Source organism: Tribolium castaneum, chromosome 5 (assembly GCF_031307605.1).
Source record: "Tribolium castaneum strain GA2 chromosome 5, icTriCast1.1, whole genome shotgun sequence".
Taxonomy (NCBI): Eukaryota; Metazoa; Arthropoda; class Insecta; order Coleoptera; family Tenebrionidae; genus Tribolium; species Tribolium castaneum.
Genome location: NC_087398.1, coordinates 10,697,446 through 10,718,926, shown reverse-complemented (window position 1 = coordinate 10,718,926; position 21,481 = coordinate 10,697,446). Strand labels below are relative to the sequence as shown.

Sequence of the window (21,481 nt, the reverse complement as noted above, 5' to 3'; positions counted from 1 at the left end):
ATATCAAGAAATACGGTTTCGTGTTAAATAACTACTTTAGAACGATTTGGCGCCGAGACGACGGTATAACGCTTGAAGCGCCCTCATTTTTTCCCTACCGTACTATTTTTTGAGTTCAGAAAATTCTGCGATTTTGTGTCTCGTTTCGTTAGTCCTCTGTAGCTAATAACAACCCCAAACGTATCTTATAGACGCCCAGTGTGCAAAAAAGGGCTACATTGAATTATTCAAATTGGACGCGCAACGCATTTTTTATTTTACCATAATTTTTATAATTTTTTTGGGATAATAATTAATAAACAAACATTGAATAGATATAAAGCCTTACATAGAAAATTTTACCAACATGATAAACAGTACTCCAGTTCCTTTAAACAAAAAACATCGGTTTTCCTTTCACGATTTTCTCCTGGATTTGGCATTTTTCTTGGTGTCTTTTCAACTGAGACATGTCCAGTTTATCATTTTCGATATAAACCTTAGCCCTTGCCGCCGCCAAATGCGCATAGTAAGTCGGTGCTGGATAACTGACCGACCTGTTGCACCTCGTAAACATGTGACATAGATGGTATGTCAGCTCCTCAATATCGTCATTATTCATATTATTGTCATCCCAAAGAGTGCAATACTTCGTAGGCTTTGCCACTCCTTGTATACTCGCATGTGAGACCAAGTAAAAGTCCTGCATCCTTGGATTGGTTATATGGGTGTCGACGCACGTTCCCGCTGGAACATTATTATTTTTGTCTTCGGAGTCCCGGGGATTCGTCGGGAACAGCCTCGTGTGGTGTCTTTTCTGCACCACCAGGAACGTAATTTTCGGCTCGTAATCGTCCTTCTGCAGCATTTTACACGCCTTTTGTATGGCGGCTATTTCCGCTCGTTGGACTTGCTTGAACTGGCCCTCGGAGACGCCGTCTCGGAAAAACACGATGCTTTCCGGCTTAAAACCAGTCTTCTGATAGAAGAATTTCAACTGTTCAACCGTGATATTGCAGAGATCTTCGATAATCTCGACTTTGGGTGGCTGCAGCCGCCAGCAGATGTTGTATTGGAAGGCATTTGGGTCGTGCGACGCCGTCACCGCCGCGACGCTGGGGATGTCCCGAGCGTCGGGACTAGGATGAGTGACGTCGGCGCCCATGATCATGCAGGGACGCTTCATGATGAGCGGACGCGAATTCGGCGAAAGTCGGTGGTTCGTGCCGTTCATTTTGCTGGGAATTAAAGCGTTCAATAATTAGTTTTTTTATTATTACTCGACGATATTTAATATCAGGTGTTCATTATTAAAAAAACTCGCAGCATGCTCTGACATTTTTACGGATTTCGTAGATCAATTTGTATTATTGTATTGTTGGTTGCCTAATAAACCAGAATTCATAGCCAAAGATTGTTAAATAGTGTTCAGAGACGATGTGTTATGTGTGGTGAACAACAAGGAAGACATTTCCAACAGTTTTTATAAATAATAAATAAATATTTTTATGAAAATCTGTTATCTTTTTAATTGTCAAAAAGTAAGGTTATGAGAGAACGAATTAATCACCGACATACAAAACAATTGTTTCTTAATTTCAAAGCACTCTAGAATTTTTTTTTAAATGAACGCTTGTTACAATCTTCCACACGAACAATTTGTTTGAACTTGAACTGGGAATGTGGAAAATTACTTTCCAAGTAAATTAAGTATAACACTTTTTGCAACAAATAACTAGAAAAAATATATAATTTTTATAATTATGTTTCTGTAGAAATTATTATCTATTATTAGAAATTAAAACTAGATCCTTTTCTTTTGTGAGTCCTCTCTATCACAGTCCTTCAAGTAATAGTGGTTTGTTCATAGAGATTTTTGACGAATTATTACCTACTTTACTTCTTATTTATGTAAAATGATTTTTCTGAGTGATGTAAATACAGCGTATTCCGTCTAAACCCCACATTGAAGTATTGGTAGTTCTATTAATGACATTCATGATAATTGGTATACAACCATTATCTCTTAGATTCTGATCAATGAAAATATTTTCAAAATGGTAACACTTCCGGTTATGCCGGAAGTCGCTATCAACTTCCATATTTTAAATGGAAAGCTAAATATTTAAGATTCTTCTTTTTTTGGATTTGCACCTTCTACTTCAAAAATCGATAACCGTCATTTTTAAAAATTTGTAAATACTTTCTTGTTCTTTTGAAAGAGGAAGCCAAGATGTTTCCTTTGGTGTTTTAAAATTTCTAAAAAAGAATAACAAATCCCAACTGTTTAAAGTTAGGTTTTCAGAACTTAAAAGTACCTGTAACTCAATTGTTTCAAATGAAATGCCACAAGTTTTATTTCATTAAATCGTAGAGAATTTAATTCTGCATCTATCTGCATTTACATGCCCTATACTTATGTTTAATAGTTGTCAAGTTACAGTAACTTTTTGTTAGAACTGAGAAATTTCATTAGCCATAAAAGATAAAAAAAATGTGAGAAATTAAAGTTTTTTAAATCAAATTCAATAAATTTATTTTGTTTTCACTGGACATATAACACAATTTTGAACAGAGTTTATCATTTGTTTAATCAGAAATGTTTTATGGCAAACTATACAAAAATAGCTGTGGTTAGTAAGAAATTTTCGACAATGTCAAAAAAAAACAACATAACTTGAAAATTATCACAGATAGGTATAGGAAATACTAATACAGATCGATGCAGAAAAAATTCTCCTTCATCTAGTAAAATCAAAATTGGAACATCCCATTTGAAAAAATTATATCAGGAGTTCATTATTAAAAAAAACTCGCAGCATGCTCTGATATTCTTACGCGTAGATCAATTTTTATCATTGTATTGTTGGTTGCCTACTAAACCAGCTCATCAGAATTTTAGTCAAAGATTGTTAAATAGTGTTCAAAGGCGATGTGTTATGTGTGTTGAACAACAAGGAAGATATTTCCAACAGTTTTTATCAATAATAAATAAATATTTTTATGAAAACAATTATTTTTTAATTTCAAAGCACTTAAAGTGGGTGCTTGTAAATTATTGGATTTAAACTTCTTTTCCAATTTTGAACACACTTTAAGAACAGATATGGGTTTTCTCTTGTAATTCTCCAAATATGATTTCGAAATTTCTAAAACTAAGAGAGTTACCGATTTTTTAAGTGACAGGTGCAAACCCAAAAATTTTCAAAAAATCTTAAATATCTCAAAAACGGTTAAACTCAGATATAGAAAAAACTGAAAAAAATCTTCCTCAAAATAACTTCACTAACACAAACACGCAGTAAAAAACATAGCTTATCATTTAAGAAAGTTCTGGTTAACCGGAAGTGTCGCCATCTTGAAAATAGTTTTATTGAACAGAACTCAACGGATTATGGCCAAGTACCAACTTTCAAATAAATATATTAATTTATTAGAATTTTCAATACCTCTAAAAATAGTAAAAAAAAAACAGTCGCGATCATATTTCTCTTCAAATTAAAGAATTAAAATGGCCAAAACTTTTCATATTATGTATTTCTAAAAAATTATTTTCTTTTAAATTCGCTGTTCATCATGTGTTTTTTATTGTCTACGTTTCGCCACCTTTTTGGAGCTTCTTCAGGATTAAAAATGGTTCCCCGTCACACTAAATGGTTCCCTATTTATATAATATTTTCTGTTTATTTTTGTTACGTATTTTCTCTTTGCATTATTATAGTTTGAGTTATTTTTGGATTTATATTTCATAGTTTATCTTTTGTTTTGATAGAGGTTATGTGGAAAGGCATTAGCTAGAATTAGGTTTCTCTACATTTTTTCTTTAATAAAAGTTTTTTATTAAACACTTAATATAAAAAAATATCTTTTAGATTTCAACGATAGCGGTACCAACCTAATAAAGTATGTTATTGCAAAGTAATACTTAATAAATAAATACAAAAAATACTATACCGTACCTGTTGATTTTGAGGAGGATATTTCCGACTGTCTGAGGGTTGAGTCTGCCGATGGTTCGCTCCTTGATGCATTGGGTGAGACAGCCGACGTTCAGTTCTGCTGCTTGTTTCACGAAAGAATACTGAGGGCCGGAGTTAGGAACCACGACAATGATGAGGTCGTAGTCTTGTTTGCCCTTAAAATAGTCAATGAAGTCGCGAAGGCCTTGCCGTCCGCCGATGTGCGTAGAAGGAGTGGCCTTCGAGGTGATTTGCATGCCGTTGGAACTAGCCATTCTGAAAATCTAGAAAAAAAATATAATTTCAGTGTTTCCAAATTAAACAATTATCAGACTTAAATTTTGCCAGTTCAAAAAAAAAAAACAGATACGATCTAAAAAGTTGCCAAAAGTAAGTTCACAAGCTAATCAATTAAGTTAATAAGTTAATTTTAGTGCAACGTTAATTTTTTTTAGAAGCCAATCAAGTTCTTCACCAACTCTACTGTTATTCACCTTTGCAAGTTTTGTTATATTAATTTGACAAACAATTTTTTTGAATGCGTAATTATCTCATTTTTAGTACTAGGCACTTAACTTACACTGACTGTATTCTGAACCCTCCATGTATCTGTTTAACCAGACTACTAACATATTTTATTCAAATTTAGTTCAAACTAACTAACTTCATCTATTTTTAAGAAAATTTTGCAACACAGTTACGTTTCTGACTAAAAAGAATATTGGTAAAACGCTTCAAAAAAACAAAAATCATGGCACTTACGACCTGATTTAGTAATCCTATTGTCCGGTTTAGCAAACTCACTTAAAAATGAATTGTATTTTAACTCAAAATGCAAAAATGACACCATTTTCCAACGTACTGGCTGATTTTTTGTCCAATTTACTATTTACTATATCAATTATTGAAGAATTCTGTTCAATGTTGCTTATAATTATAATTATAATTACTCGGCGTAGTTGCCTAAATTTCTTGAGATAACGGAAGGAACTTTGTAGAGGCAAATAACGAATTAAAAAAATTACAAGTCAATTAAAGTCTGGCCAAACTGAAATTGTTGAATCTTTATCAATTAAGATTATTCAGTGGTTAATTATACCACCTCATTTACTCAATTTTGAGGTGCTCTACTTCTTTCTATGCAAAATATGCCAGTTTTGTCAAAATTACAACATAATAAATTCTTTTCAGGCAAAATATAGCGTTTTTCTGTAGTTATTATTTTTTCTTTTCTAAGCAAAGAAAGTTCAATATAAAAAAATTCTATTTCAAATTCTATTTGACGCAGCATTTATAATTTTTATTTAATTTTAAAACAGTTTTCTTGTTTCAAAGGTAAAATCGTTTGTACTTTGATGATTACGGTCAATAAACTATTTACAGGATTTCAAGCAAAAAATGGTTTAAGATTAACAACACGCTTTGAAAGTGGTGCAAGAACCAAACATCATACGATATTTATAGTAGGTTTTTAATAACAATTGTAATAATAATATAATATAATCAAAATCACTAGAGCTAAGTGAGGAATGAATAAGGAGACTGTCATACGACAAAAAAAACGATATGTTTCATTTTTAATAAGCCTTAACTTTTCCTCTGAATATGTTATATAAAGCACAGTAGAAAAAAATACAATTAAAACAAATCATATAAACATTTTCGACGTTTTGCTAAAATAAGCTCTAAAATATACAAAAAATAATCTAATGACAACAGACTTATAAACAATGACTATTATATTTAGACTTCACTTAACCAAAATTAAATAAAAATACTCGTGTGTATTTTAAAAATGGCAACTCACACTTACTTAACTGTTGGAAGTAGTCTTCAAATTATGAAAAGAGAAATTTAAAAAATTCATAACTAAATAAACCTTCTTAAAAACTTTTATTCAAAAAATGCACTAAAACAAAACATTGTGTTCTTCCATCACAGAAAAATATTTTTGCTTATAGGTAAAAATTCTACAATTTATAAAAGCTTTTTGCATTTGCCGCTTTTGAGTTTTCAATTTTTAATTCCGCTTTTATTTAAAAAGATACAAAGTTGCTGCAATAGATTGCTCCTTATTGCAAAAGCCATCAAATGATAATAAATGGTCCAATTTCCATAAAACGGTAACATTTTCCACTGACTAGGGAATTAGAAACAGACATACAGACAACAAAGAAAGTTATATAATAGTATTTTTTGTAATTTGTCTCCATTTTAAAGCTTTAATGGACATTTTAATTAATTTCATTACAAGTACAGGACACGAACATTAAACCACTTAATTAACGATATTAGGAAAAAATATACAACTTTTGTCCGAACTTGGTAAAGTAATTGAGTTACTGGCTGAAAAACGTTCAAATTTCAGAAAAACGCATTATTTATGAAATACTAATTCCGTTAACTCTGATTTTATAGTTATTAATAATACGAGTGCAAAAACACAGGCTTGAAGTTCGAAGGCTGTCGTTATGCAACGAGCGTATGCGAGTTGCATACCTAAAGACACACAAAAACTTTAAGCGTGTTCGCATAAGTATCATTAAATTTTTTTTTTGGAACATTTTAATTTAGATACGTTGCTATGGGAAGCGTATTTTAATATTAATTTAAAACACGTTGCTATCGCAAACGTGTTTTAAAATTGTGTTTATAATCTAGAATTCAGATAATAAAAAGGCTTAAAATGTTACCAACAAAAAAAAATTGGGCAACATAAATACCGGCACACTGTTCATTTGAAATAAAATAAAATAAACTCACCATATCAGCTAATTTGTCCGCATCTCTCGACGGATATCTCGTCCCGGACGCAATCGTCCACTTGTTAATAGTAGCCCCAACCAGAAACCTATTCCTGTCCGCCCTCCAGACACCTTTACTCGGCTTAATTTGTGCATTATCGGCGTACAACAGACTCGGCGGATTCAAAACACGAGCATCCAATTTCTCGAAATTGTTACTCACCGAAAACCCAAACTCGCGAATACAGGGATCATTGTTATAATTGGCAGTGCGTAAAGTCTGCATGATCTTATCTTTGCGGACATCGGTCGAAGTGGCCGCTTTTCTGATCATTGCACTCGTTTGATTTTCGTTCATTTTGCGATTGATGGCTTGCCCACCCACCACAGTGCAAAATTCCAATGGGAGAAGGATTTTCGACTCACGTTCCCTCGAACCCACCCATAAAGTCGGGAGGTGAGGGTATTGGAGTTTGCAACGTTTCACCTCTTGGTAGTATCTCTCGACTGTGGTCATTCGACCATCGTCGAGCTTAAATTTGGCCTGACTGGGAGGCTCGCCGAGTCCGTTGACGCGATGGATGCGTTTGGAGCTACTTTGGTTGGGTATTTCGTACTTGACTTTCAACTGTTTGATGAATTTTTCGAAGTCTCTTTGGACGAATTCTCTGAGGGGTTGACTAAGGTTTGCTCGTGTCATGGTAGTCCTGTAGAATGAAAGAAAACCAGGACAGTAGGTTATTATCAAAGTCGTTATAATGGGAGGTTGTCTGGTAATGCTTAGCGCGCAAAGTACGACACCCAGTTTGCGGTTAAAGTCATATTAATATTTTATTTATTCCAAACATGAAGAAAAAAAAATACAACTACTTACACCTGTTACTAGTACAATTTTTGTGTTTTTTTAGCTCATTTTCTATCGACTCCACTTTACAAAGCTTAATTAAATTTATTAAATTCGTTAAACGTTAAAAACGTTCAAGGAACATACTAATCACTTTTAGATACAAGAGTGATTAAATAATGTTATTAACTGTTTCAAAACTATAAAAACGCCAACGTCGCATTTTAACAAATTATTTTTTTAAATAAGGTTAATAAAAATGAAAAATAAACCTTTCGCTGAAAGTATAAGTTTAGCTATTAATTTTGTGAAGTGTATAAATAATTCATAGCACCTAATTTTGAGAGAAAATGCGACCTTGGCGTTTTTATAGTTTTGAAACAGCTAATACAAACATATCCACGATAAGATTTAGCAATTTGTAGTCTTTAAATCATTTTCATTCTGCAATGTTTCAACTATCCTTTTTATAACATTTTTTTACAATAAAATAAATTAAATGTGCACTACAAAGTGCTTACTTTATACAGTTTTCACAGACAGGTTTTCTCTTAAAATTTTAGGCTGGCAAACAACATATAAGGCATTATTTAAAAATTTATCATCAAGAATTTGTTGTTTCTTACTTTCATTTACTTTTGTTTTCGATCATGTTTTAATGAACTGAAAGTATAAATTACATTAGCCATTAATTTGGCGACTTTGGCGTTTTTATAGTTTTGAAAGACCTAATACGTAGTTAATATTTTAAAAAATCAACTGTCAGAGTCAAAATTCTGACAAGACCAAACTGTATCAACCTGAAAGTTCATGTCCAACCACTTTTGAAACTAGCTATATTCTATATTAACATTTTCCCCACCAGTTATAAAATACATAACTATTTTCTGGGGGAATGCTCCTGGAATAAATAGGATAAAAAGACTACAAACACGCTATATAAGAGCAATGTTTGATCGAGGAAGTACCACTTCCTGTAAACCATATTTTATTAAATATAATATCCTAACATTAACATCTCTCTATATTTTAGAGTGTGTACGAGTAACATTTATAAAAAAGCATGATTTTTTCCTAGAGCATTAAAACATAACCAAACATACAAATCTGTTGAATTCTGAGCAAACTGACTTGAAAAAACTTAAAAAAAAACTTATTTTCAAAAAGTTCAAAAAGAAAAATTATTTCAAAAATGAAATAATCAATTAAAGCAAGGTGTGCCTGCGAAACTTTAAGCATAATTTAGCGGTTTATTTACGGCCGCACTTTTGGGTAGATCTTGTCTTATGCTGGTTTTACACAGCTCAAGGTGTAAAGTTACCTTCACTTTCAAGGCTTGCTCTTTTCGATCTGATGGTATGATCATCTAACTACAAAACTGTTTATCGATAATTTTAAAACAGTAAAGTTAAAATAAAAAAATTTTTTTTGTAGAAAATGTATTTATAGCATCTGAGAATTTATTCTACAAATATTGTGATAAAGGATATTCTAAACTTTCAAAATTTTATTTTCATAAATAACTTTTTTTATGTTTTAAACTTAAGTAAATCTATATTCAATGTCAGTTCACTGTAGAAATTTCGCAACAGCGCATTTGAATTTTTTGGAGTTTGTAAATTTTTTGTGACATGTTCTTTGCCTGATGGATTTTTTCGGAATAAATTATATTATTACACATTATTATTATTATTATAACTCGATGTGTTGTACGTGTTATACCTTTTAACTTGAAGATAACTTGAAAAATTTGGAGAATATTAGATTCAATTTGCCAAATAAAAAATTGCACCAACATTAGATAATTCAAAAAAATTACTTATGGTAATGCCAACCTGACAAGCTCTTAGACAGTTGAATGTGATTTGTTTCACAATTTTTTTTTTAAAAACACCAAGAAAAATATTTATTCCAAACCGTTGAAAAGAAAGTAGGTACACTATAGACGGAAAGGACTGGCTTTAAGCTACCCACCTTCTTATTAATCGCTTAAGATAAAGGAATGGACCCTTTATTCGAAACTAACAATCTCTACCATTAAAAAATATAAATATTCATGTAATTGATTCAGATTTTCAGATTGATATTTACTCTAAAACACGTGTTAAATTACGCCAATTTGAAATTATAATTTAATTAATTAAGAGAGCTAACGCAAACTTTTTAACGAATTCTTTGCAAAAAACAACATTAAAGCAACGTTAGTTTAAAAAGGACAGACGACATATTTCTTATTTAATATTACTTAACTAATTTATTTATTTATAATCATTGTAAGGACGAACAGTTGAAAAAATTTGAGAAAATTCACACGCAATCAAGGGAAACTTAAGTACTTAATAACGCTGGACTCACAGCATACTGGGTGACAGCGCTCTGTATTACCGACTTTGGGTTACTTTACCTAAAATCGCTTCCGATCTCGCACACGATGTCTAGGACGTTTGAAGCCTTCGGAAACGCTTTATGAGCGACATCGACGTTGAGGAGCGCTTTCCAGCCCCTGATTGCCGACTGGTAGAACCCATAATACAGCTCCATACCATCACCAAGAGGTATTATTTGACCGTCACGTGGTGGGGTGAAAAAGCACCTTCCGGCGATGATACAAGCGTTGGAGGGTGCATTCCGGAGGACGATATCCAGGCACTGGAGGGCGTCCTGCGGCGATTGCGTCGTCCTCATGATGTCATGAAGAGGCGTCAAATCGACCGTTCTCGCCAATTTAACCTCGACTTTGAACTCCTTTTTGCGATTCTCTCCTTCGACTTCAATCGTATCGCTTTTGGTGTCATTAGGAAACGGTAATTTCTTCGGAGAGTAGAGGTTTTTTCTGCCGTCGAAAGCTGGATGGTTTTGCGGATAGTGTTTGCGACCGAAGAGATTCATTACATCGCGAAGTAAACATTTGGGAGTGTCAGGTGTTATCGCAACGTCGTAATGGTACGCCTCGGTGAGTTTGCCCAGATTTAGGGACAAATGGTTGCTTTCGATTTGTATACGTCTGCCTTTGGTGCCTGGTGTGACAACAAGAGCTCCCGAAAGACAGTCGCCTCCGCCACTAAGAGGAGGTGCTGGTTCTTGTCTTGGAGGAGACGAAGGTTCTGGATGAGGAACGGGAGATTTAACGGGCGGTTGCTGTTGTTGGGGACGACGTTGTTGTTGTTGTTGTTGCTGCTGTGGAAGGGGACCTCGTTGAGGTTGCTGCTGTTGGGGGGCGCCCATTCCAGGTGGAGGTCCACGTGGGGGCTGTTGCGGAGGTGGACCTTGAACCTGTTGTCTGAAAAAGATTTTAATCATCCCGCGAAAAAAACTTTTCGGTCTGATTTAGTTTCGCAAAATAAGTTTTCAACCGAACTTTGTGTAGTTCATAATTAATTTTTAATTTTGAATCCTTGAGATCCCTCTATTGATACAGTATAAGCTCGATTATGTGGAGTCATATCCTCAGTCACTTAACAATTTTCAAAGTACGAAAGAAAACGTAAAACATGATTCAAATTGCACAAAATTAATAACTAATGCCCGGTTGCACAAAAGTCAAATTAATCGGCCATCATATGATGGTCCGTCAAAAATTGATGGCTTGTTAATTTTGATTGCGTTGCACAAAACAATTTGCTCATGTTTTAATCGTTCATCATATGATGCTCCGTTAATCATCCATCAGCAAAAAACCAATTTGGCAACAAGGCCTTACGTCTTGAATTTGTCATTTGATATACATTTGACAGCCTGATTTTTTTTATTAATATTGTGTTTTCTCGGACTTCGGGTTTTACTCAGTGCTTTATTTGACGATTTAACTTGTGTTCTTTCGTCTTCAAAAACTTCTGTTTGGTATAGACAACCTATGATGCCAAAAATGGTGTTTGTGGCCTTGTGTTGATTTGTTAATTCTAGTGATATGAGTTTATGGAAAATTTCTAGACCTAAAGGGAGTAAGAAGCACAATTGGCGTTGTGAAATTTTGACGTGTTTGCGAACTCTCCACTTTTCTTCTTTCGGAGGTTTTTGTCTTGCCACTAAGAGCCAAGGGGGTACCAAGAAGCGATTCCTGAAGGCGAAACAAGGGAATAGCCCTAAGGGTAGATGAAGTTAGGGCGTAAAGGAATCTACACGTGTTTATTACCAAAATGAATAAACCTTGATTTGAACATTGGGGTTTTATTTCAACTAAAACTAATAAAGTTTTTGCATTTCTTTTTTTGTTAAGTTATTCGAACTGTTGGACAATGCTGTTTAAAAGTGAATCATGCGCATTGGCACATTGGGAAGCAATAAAGTGGATATTATGTTATTGGTTAAAAAATGAGTTATTCCTCGAATTGTTTCATTGAACAAACGATACAAATTCATGTGTGAGCGAGTTGTGTTGTGACTTTCTATGATAACCCTACAAATGTTCTACAAAAGACAAAAAACCAAAAAAGGCAAAAAAAATTAAAATTTTGTTTGTGCACTGAGAGATTTGATTAGTTGCGTTTTGGTGCAATTTTTACTCTGGTTTTTATTTAAACTAAAGCGCTTTTTACACTCATGGTTAACCAACATCTCAAAGAGATCCTCAGGATCTCTGATTTTCTGCACAGGCCTCTCAGACACTTCAGTCATTTGCACATAACCATTCTCATTCAATAAAATAAATTCAAGGTTTTCTTCTTTAATTCTTGTTATTGTCTTACTCCTTAGGTAATGGTTCAGTTTAGCTAATGAAATTTTATCAAAAATACCTTAAATTCTCAAACAAGAAGTGTTAAAGACGGTTAATCAGAGATTAATCGCCCGTCGTTCGGCCATCAAATTGATGATTCGTTAATCACTGATTAACTATGACATTTGCCTTGATTTGCGTTTGTGCAACGGAAAACGGAGTTAATCAACGATTAATTGACAATTATCTTTGACGTTTATCAAATATTTGATGAGAGATTAATCAGCCGTCAACGGTGTTTTGCGTTGCACAAAATTTTTGATGGACGATTAACGCTTTGTTAATTGTCAATTATCTTTTGTGCAACCGGGCATGAGTTTTCTAGCAAAAAAGTTTTGTTCTATTAATTTATTTGCTCCACTTAACGTAAAAAAACATTTGACGGAAGAATGACATTGGCCGTTTTTTACATCAACGGGCGAAAAATTTCTACTAAAAAAACATTTTTTATAACACTACATATTGAAAATGTGTAACTCAGTTTAGAAATTAAACTCCAAAACAAGCCAAGAACATAATAACCCCAAAACTTTCACAACCATCGTCGGTTCCAGATCAAAGCAAATTTCTAACGTCTGTAAACTCAACATTGGTTACGAGCCAATGTTACAGAGGTACTATAAACACCGTAATCAACATCCTGAAGAAGCTCTTTTCTCAAAATAATTGACAATTTTACCATTATTCTGTAAGAAAAGAGAGAGAAAAAAAAGAAAAAATATTAAAAATTCAAATTAAAAATCAACAACGCATTTGCTCAAAAATTTAATTAGACACTTTGTTGCATTGATTCAAAATACCTATACAAAAAATCGTTGACGTTCAATTACACAATGTGTTTTTAAATGATTCTCATCTAGTTAACTTTGAAATTCGTTTACATGTAAAAAAAAATTGTGCCGCTCTGCTCAATTGAATCCTCTGTCAATAAATGTCAAATCTGTCAGTTGACAAATTCAATTAATTTCTTTTAAAAAATTCGTTAAAATGTAACTAAATTGTTACACCGTGCAAGAAAACACTGTTATTATTTTATAATACACTTTATTTCCGAATTGGAGACTTAATAAATGGAGAATGGTAATATTCGATGTCTAAATATGCCTATCATTATTTATATGAAGCGGCATTTTCTGATTTTACAGACGACTAGATGAGAATCATTTAATAAAAACACACTGTAGTTTACTCAGTAAAGTAAAAAAAACACACGATACAAGTAAACATTTGACAAATTGGTCAAGATGTGGCTCTATGTATAGCACAATACAATACAATCACCAACAATTTTAATTATTTTAATTATTTTTTGTTTCCAATGATGTTAAATTTAATTTATTGTCTAATTTGGGGGTTTATTAAATGTTTGGAACACCATAAAAACCTAATTCATGATTTTTATAAGTGATAAGATTTGTCATTTTCATTAAATTAAAAAAAATGATCTGAAGTGCCAAATATTGAAACTAAAAATCTAAGAGTTATAAAAAGGACTCAAAAAATTTTTTTTGCCATAGGAACTTTTAACTCAGTTTGAGTTACATAAGAGATATGGTCCAGGACTTTTGAATCACCTATATAGAATAGTGTGTCTATTTTTTGCCGATCATTTAACTGGATAGTTCACATAGTGGAACATTCACTTAATCGAGCTTATACCTACCCTTCCGTAAATATATTTACCCCATAGGTTGTTGTGGAACAATACCGGGAGGCCCCCAGTGTGGCGGAGGAGCCCCATATTGCTGTTGTGGGCTGGGGCTCCTCTGCTGTTGAATACCTGGCGGAAACTGCTGTCTAGGACGCCCCTGCTGCTGACGTGGGCCTCTTTGCTGTTGAGGCTGTTGTTGATGCCACTGTTGGGGATGTGGTTGAGGCTGTTGTTGTTGCCACTGTTGTTGGGGCTGCTGCTGTTGCCTCTGTTGGGGATGTGGCTGAGGCTGTTGTTGTTGCCATTGTTGTTGAGGATGTGGCTGAGGCTGTTGATGCCACTGTTGGGGATGTGGTTGAGGCTGTTGTTGTTGCCACTGTTGTTGGGGCTGCTGCTGTTGCCTCTGTTGGGGATGTGGCTGAGGCTGTTGTTGTTGCCATTGTTGTTGAGGATGTGGCTGAGGCTGTTGTTGCCATTGTTGTTGAGGATGTGGCTGAGGCTGTTGTTGTTGCCTCTGTTGTTGTGGCCTCTGTTGGGGATGTTGCTGACGTGGCCCTGGGCCTTCCCCTTGAGGGCCACCACGTTGCCTCTGTTGTTGTTGCTGTGGGGGTGGTTGAGATGTTGATGGGGCGGAAGCTCCAGGTGCAGGCTGAGATGGCTCGCCAGAACCCTCCTGGGCTTTTCCCTTTCCTATTGAATCAAACAAAATGGCCGACAGTAGAAAATTAGGGGAATCACAGTGTGACGTAATCAAGACCTCAATTGCACAATATTGTAAAATATTCAAACTTAAAGACGATCAGCATTAAAATACCTTTTTTCTTTCCCATAACTGAGCACTAAACAATTGGTTCCAGTTCACGATATTTCAAGATTACGGTAATGTAAATAAAAAATGGAGTAAGAAACGACTACACTACAAAGTCTAAGGATACTTTTTTTTACAAATTAAATCACAAAGTTTACACAAATAAAGGTATAAAAACTCAAATACAACAATAAATAAGCAATTTTGAGCTTATTATTAAACAAACTTATCAACTTGTCACACACACAGTCGAGAGTAAAGTGACATTTCTCAACAGTCAACGTTGCCATATTAACACAAAAGCTTTGTTCGCGAAACATTTTACACCAAGCTACACCCTTCTAACGTTAGAAATTATAATATTTATTAACTTGCACCCAGATTTGACTTTAGACATTTGTAGATGATTGTTAACAAGGAAATGTTTAAGCAAAAGACACTTCAGAAGAATACAAACATTAAATAATATGACCTCAATTACATAAAATGCGAACGCAGATCTTAATTGTTCAGCAAAAAAATGTATTTAATTGGTTACTACCTTATCAATTCTGAAAATGACTAAAACTGAAAAACAGTTCAAAAAATTATTCATGTTTATCGCACTCCTAATAATTTATTTTTTATTCTATATTTGGCAACGTAGTAGAATGGCTATATGGCTGCATACGTCAAAAAAAAGTCATCGAAACGTCATATTATTAAAAAATAAAAATAATAAAAGTTTTAGCCGATTTTGATGTGAAAATCGACATTTTCTAAATAATTGAGCATGTAAATGTTGTGTAGTGGATTGGCGAAATGTTTGCGCGACTTGTCCAATTCGGTGTGAGGTCGCATAACCTCTCCCATTTCAACTATTTAAAACCCACAAACTGTTTAAAACTAGCTCCTATAACTCACTGTGACCCGACTCCGGTGCAACAGAAACGTTTCTATAAGAATTTCGGTCACAAGCCCAAGAAAACCCCAACCGTAACAAAATTGTGGTATGGCTTAATTTTTGGACTTATGTTCCTTGCAACAGTCGATTACAGATGGTATGGTAAAAAATTTCATGTTACTGTGTTTAAGGTAATGTTTTGTAGGGTCCGCCGCACTTTATTTCCCCCAGTGAAGGCACAAAGCGAAACAATCGGCGAAAGCTCCGACGTTGAGCAATCCGAATCTGAAGATGAGTCGAAAAAGAAGAAACACCGCAAGGAGAAGATCGGTTTCCGCGACCGCAAAGTAAGCCATTCCGCTCTCCTCAGTCCCGTTTAATGAAATTATCAGATAATAGAATACGAAAATCGTATGCGAGCTTATTCCACACCAGACAAAATTTTCCGGTATTTCGCTACAGTCCGGTTGATAACCCCCGAAGGCAGCGAGGTTTACATGACTCCGGATGATTTTCTCCGCGCGATGACGCCCGGAATGAGACAGCCTGATGGTAAAAAGCGGCTGATTTACGCAATTGCTTGGTGTTGGAACTAACGCCTCGATGATAATTAACACGGTTTTTTTCAAACTAATTTTTTGCATGGCTTGACAGATAATTGAATACGAGAACCGCATCCGGCACTATTCTACTCCTGATAAAGTTTTTCGATATTTCGCCACACTCCAAGTCCAAGGGCCGACGGTCGATCAGCATGAGATTTACATGACACCCGACGACTTTTTGCGATCTATGACGCCGGGGCTCAAGCAGCCGGACGGTTAGTGGGGCTCTTCTAGGCTCTGTTTGTCCTTCCACCTCTAGGAGCTTGGTCACTTTCCTCGTAAATTGCTTGCAGTTTTTATTTAATTCGCTTAGAATTTACCTAACAAACCTAATTAAATGCCGTAACTTTTTAGCTAAGTGGTGGTGATTGCTTAGTAGTATTAGTTTTACATTAGCTCGTTTATTCTACTTAATAAAAAATAAATTCGAATTATATTTTTTGTGACCACCTTTTTTTTCTGATAAATCCAATGCAATTAGGTCTCCACCTAGTAATCCCAGTTTTTTATACGGAGAATTATAAATTAAGAGACGAAACGAGATACAAAATCGCCGAATTTTCTGAACCCAAAAAAATAGTACGGTAGTGAAAAAATGAGGGCGCTTCGAGCGTTATATCGTTATAAATGAATTTAAATCCAACCAATTCATTAATTACTTGGAAAAAATGCAGAACATGAGCATTACATTCTTAACAGCCTGAGAAAAACTGACGAGAAAAAGTTTCATGAGAAACATAAGAAAAAAATATTTAAATTATGCGCTTCGTTTTGTATTTTTCAAAACATTACGATTGATTAAAGGTACAAGAAAAATGTTATGAAGAAAGTTGTAGAGAATTAAATTTTCTACAAAAAAGTCCGCGACACCATATTTCTATCTTCAACGGTTTAAATTTAATTAAATGAAGCAAATCCGTCGCTTGTGCTTTTTTGAACGCCTGTATTTTTTTGTTTGCTATGTGCTAACCGTAATCCGAAATACTAATACAACCACTTTTCTAAATTTATTGCTTTGAAAACTTTGATGGTAATGGAACAACTGCGCTCTCTGGCGTCATTAACGGAACTATCGAGGACGGGAACGTTTTATTTGTACTTCGTTTCGTATCCTAATTTTTAAATATCCATAATTTTATAATAAATGCTCAGATTTATGTTTTGTTTTTCGATTTTTGAACGTTAATAATCAAACTTAGGCCATTAGTCGTTCAAATTGTATAAAAAAATCTGTTGTTTGTTTGGGGGGGCTTAAGAAGTTTTGTATTTTTAGGTCTGGGCCTCGATCAGTACCGACGCTACGACCCTAAAGTAAGTAGCACAAAGTCTCCATATCTTGTCTAACTTCCTTGAAAATATATCTTCGTGACTCTGTAATTATACATCCTTGTAATTATTTACCTGTTTTTCAGCACGATTTTCAGGTAATTAATTAATCCTTATTAAGTGGATCAGTTTTTTTTAGCAAACACTAAAGCATGGCAGTTGGAAAAATTTTGCATGTTTAGAATTTTTGGAAATTTTTGTAAGAGTAGGCATGATGTTTTTGTGGTAGAAATAATACTGCCGATTAAAATTCATTCAATTGCTCCTCGTTTTTTTTTCAGTAAAGAAATGAGAAATGATTGTGTATTGTTTTTCTTAGACTGTCCAACAAAAATTGGAGCTCACTTTGGATGAGGACAGCATTTTCTACAAGCTAGGGAGTGCGGGACTTATCACGTTCTCTGATTATATCTTCCTTTTGACCGTCTTGTCGAGTAAGTAAAGTCTATACAAATTAAAAGAGCACTATTTTAATTTTATGGACAGTACACTTTACGGAATTTTAGTGTCAGTAATAATCAGATACCAAGTATTAAAGAATTGATAAAATAAATAATTGATCCTATTTACTTCATACTGAAAACATATAAAACGAAAAATAAAAACTAAGATGAAAGCTAAACGTGAATAGGAGTGATAATACGAAAATAACTATAAATTAAATAAGCGAAAAATCTAGGGCCAGGTTACAGGACATTTTATGTAAATCTTTTTGTAAATCTGTTTCATGTTGGATGGACCTGGTTTTTAGGTAATGAGTGAAAGACAACATAAACTATACACCAATTATTAAAAAAAAAATATTACTATTAAACACCGATTGGAGGAAAACAGTACAGAATTTCTTTGATTTTGTTAGAACTAAGACATGGACATAAGTTTTTTTTTTTTAATTAAATAATCTTCCATCTAATCTACTGCCTTTTTTTTCTTTTTTTTTTTTCTAAAACCTTACTTCCACATAAGTTATAGTCTAGAAGCTTGTAATAAGAAGGGTTAATAAATGTAATAAGATTGTATTTAGTGTAAATAAATAATCTTACTAAAGTGAGCTTCCTAGCGGACGAGATATTCGGGGTAGCAACCCTTAAAAGTTTTTTATCTGTTGTTATACTTCCTGCATCAGAAGGTGATCATAAATTAATGAAATTTTTATAGTTGCCTCTAAGAAAGACGTAAACATTATATTTTTTTAATTCTTGTTTTTAAATGAAAACATTCTTAAACTCAAGAGCCAGAACGAACCACTATTTTAGGATTTTTGGTAAATAAAAACCACTCCTTTAAAAATATTGTCTTCAAATTTATGGATAATACTTAAGATGAAATGGCAGGTTTAATTTATATATTTTCTATATTACTTTGTAATTAGTATTTGTTTGTAGACTTGTAGAGAAAAACCGACTGATGGACTTATCTCATTATTGGACTGAATAAATGTTCACAAATTTTTGGTGTTACAACAAAATGGTTTAATAATATTAAAATATAAATCGTTTATAGGACTATTTTTTCAAAATGTTTAAAATAATACTACTCGTATATTATTTATTTTGAAGTGTATGTATTTTCTGGTATTTTCAAACTATTGCTTTTTTTGACTGTTGGATATTATAATCACATGCTAAACATAGGAATATCGACAGAAATAGTTTTGTACTGTTCTTAAAACCTACTTTTGCTTACCAAACTTTTTACAATAATGTTCATTTCATTACAAGTTGTTTTTCGAAATTTAAAATGTAGCTTCGCGACGTCACTTCGAGATTGCGTTTCGAATGTTTGATCTGAACGGCGATGGTGACGTAGACTGTGAAGAGTTCGAAAAAGTGGCCACTTTGATCAGACAACAGACGAGTATAGGATCAAGACATCGCGACCACGCCAACACAGGAAACACATTCAAAGTAAGAAAAAATTAAGCCTGAAATTATGCTTTTTTTCTATAGCAAAAAAAAGAAAAGAATCGATCAAGAACAAAATGATTTGTTAACAAGTTTAGATAAAGTAGTAAAGAAAGCTTAACACACCTTTTGTTTAAAAGTGTATTTCTTAGTACGTGTTAAGTATGCTATGAAACAAATTGAATTTTTCACACAACTGAATTATTTCCGTGTCTTGTATAAAAAATAATTACAAGTAACGAAATTTAGGGCGTGAATTCGGCCCTTACGACGTACTTCTTCGGCCCGAACCTCAAGGGCAAACTCACCATCGAGAAGTTCCTCGACTTCCAGGAGAAACTCCAGAAGGAAATTTTGAGTTTGGAGTTTTTGCGCAAGAACCCGGACGAAAACGGGAACATCAGCGAAGCTGACTTCACGGAACTCCTCCTCGCGTACGCCGGCTACCCCCAAAAGAAGAAATCCCGCATGTTGAAGCGAGTCAAAAAAACGTTAGTTGCTTCAATAGTGATTTTCTCTTCACAGTGGATTTGTCCAGTTTTAGGGATCACGGCCAAGGCATTTCCAAGCAAGACTATTTGAATTTCTTCCATTTTTTGAATAATATTAACGATGTTGACACAGCTTTAACTTTCTACCATATCGCGGGGGCCTCCATCGACCAAGCAACGTTGAAGCACGTGGCCAAGACGGTGGCCCATGTGGATCTCAGTGACCATGTGATTCATGTCGTTTTTACCATTTTCGATGAGAATTGTGAGTTTCGAGCACGGGTTATTAATTCCTTCACCTGACTAATAGAATAATTTTACGTTAGGTTTTATGTTTATTTTTAGTCAGGTGTTGGGATTCCTTTGTAGTCACGAAGTTGTGACTAGAGGGGTTTGATTTGATTGGTTTCTTGCAGTGGATGGGCAGTTGAGCAATAAGGAGTTTATCGCCGTTATGAAGAATCGCTTACTTAGAGGGCTCGAAAAACCAAAAGATACGGGTTTTATCAAGTTTATGCAGTCGGTCTTGAAGTGTGCCAAAGAGACAAGACCCGCCTTGCTAGATATTTAAGCCGAAGCAGACTTATTTTACCAAGGATTGTTTTTAAGACTGTTAGTGTTCATGCGAATAGCAAATAAAGTATCTCGAAGTTTTGAAAGCGTTTTTTTTCCAAAAAAACTTATTGGATTCCTAAAATATTCCTTGAAATGGCCTTTTTATTGTTGCCATATGTTTAATTTTTGAGCTATTTAAAATTAACATCGATAAAGGTCTACCCATTAATAATTAGGATAAGTAATTAAGGGGCAGTTTTAGAAACCAATTTTTCAGAACTTGCTTGATTGGGGATTCAGAGATTTTATTAAAATAATGCAGGGGAACTGAGTAAAAATTATGGAGAACATATTTTACAACACTTACTAAACGGAGCAAAAAACCTTTACAAAAATTTTAGAGATGAAATCACAGAAGCAGGGGCAAATGACTACCGATAACAGTTTTTGTAAATGTGGAGACAAGTATAAAAGCAGAGGTCATAAAAATGTCACCGTTGAAATTTAGACGCAATATTCAGGATTGCTTAACAATCATTTTCCAGTTTTTTACCAGAAAATGCCATCAATTCATATAAAGGTGTCTGGTAACAGGCCTGCAGTGCATTTGACAAAGGAAAAAGAACTTAGAACTTTATAAGCGCATTTGCAGTAAATTACAGAAAATTTATAGCATTGGTACCCAGTGTGCGCGACTTTATAATTTATAATAATTATGCGTTCAAAGGGCAGCCGTAGGTAAATCGAAAATCAATAAAGGTCTTCAACAAAAATGTAATTCTTTAATGAAATTTTTAAGTACAAAACTAATAAATAACCAAAATTTGTGGCAACTGATATGAGCTACTGCTAATTTTTTCACAAAAACAAGGTTTATTTATTGATTGTTTTCAAATTTAAATTAACCATTCATTAAATTACTGAATGAGTCCAAAAATCAAATTGATTGGTTTATAACTTAATTTTAATGGCCGACCTTAAATGGACCAATCAAATCCAAAAATATAATTGTCAATGA

General features: G+C 33.9%; 2 protein-coding genes across 5 annotated transcripts; one reads left to right on the top strand and one right to left on the bottom strand.

The window, feature by feature from the left end:
- Positions 1–232: 232 nt before the first annotated feature.
- On the bottom strand, positions 233–14,995 carry Ago-2b (Argonaute-2b). 3 transcript variants are annotated; one of them, XM_064356536.1, is made up of 7 exons: positions 14,706–14,995; positions 14,117–14,581; positions 13,924–14,080; positions 9,931–10,806; positions 6,702–7,389; positions 3,939–4,222; positions 233–1,217 (listed from the first exon to the last, which is right to left on the bottom strand). In XM_064356536.1, the coding sequence occupies exons 1-7, from the start codon at positions 14,719–14,721 to the stop codon at positions 371–373; spliced, it is 3,333 nt and encodes a 1,110-aa protein (XP_064212606.1). In that variant the 5' UTR covers positions 14,722–14,995; the 3' UTR covers positions 233–370. The 3 variants fall into 3 exon arrangements, with proteins under 3 accessions (XP_064212606.1, XP_008192985.1, NP_001107828.1); XM_008194763.3 differs by having other exon boundaries at positions 13,924–14,581; NM_001114356.1 differs by lacking the exons at positions 13,924–14,080; positions 14,117–14,581; positions 14,706–14,995 and having other exon boundaries at positions 236–1,217; positions 9,931–10,751.
- A 353-nt stretch (positions 14,996–15,348) lies between these two features.
- On the top strand, positions 15,349–20,567 carry MICU1 (Mitochondrial calcium uptake 1). Of its 2 annotated transcripts, none has more exons than XM_968235.4 (9): positions 15,349–15,739; positions 15,788–15,929; positions 16,237–16,402; positions 17,461–17,498; positions 17,833–17,947; positions 19,260–19,420; positions 19,667–19,908; positions 19,956–20,173; positions 20,325–20,567. In XM_968235.4, the coding sequence occupies exons 1-9, from the start codon at positions 15,501–15,503 to the stop codon at positions 20,477–20,479; spliced, it is 1,476 nt and encodes a 491-aa protein (XP_973328.1). In that variant the 5' UTR covers positions 15,349–15,500; the 3' UTR covers positions 20,480–20,567. The 2 variants fall into 2 exon arrangements, with proteins under 2 accessions (XP_973328.1, XP_008193094.1); XM_008194872.3 differs by lacking the exon at positions 16,237–16,402 and adding an exon at positions 15,975–16,134.
- Positions 20,568–21,481: the final 914 nt, after the last annotated feature.

What these genes read in the sequence shown, in the direction of transcription:
- MICU1 (XM_968235.4), top strand. Translation starts at nt 15,501, where the DNA reads ATGTTTGCGCGACTTGTCCAATTCGGTGTGAGGTCGCATAACCTCTCC. An exon ending in ACCGACGCTACGACCCTAAA is followed by an intron (nt 17,499 to 17,832) that starts GTAAGTAGCACA and finishes TGTTTTTCTTAG; the next exon opens with ACTGTCCAACAAAAATTGGA. An exon ending in ACACAGGAAACACATTCAAA is followed by an intron (nt 19,421 to 19,666) that starts GTAAGAAAAAAT and finishes AACGAAATTTAG; the next exon opens with GGCGTGAATTCGGCCCTTAC.
- Ago-2b (XM_008194763.3), bottom strand. An exon ending in CGGACAAATTAGCTGATATG is followed by an intron (nt 4,223 to 6,701) that starts GTGAGTTTATTT and finishes TTTTTTTTCTAG; the next exon opens with ATTTTCAGAATGGCTAGTTC. An exon ending in ATCCTCCTCAAAATCAACAG is followed by an intron (nt 1,218 to 3,938) that starts GTACGGTATAGT and finishes TTTAATTCCCAG; the next exon opens with CAAAATGAACGGCACGAACC.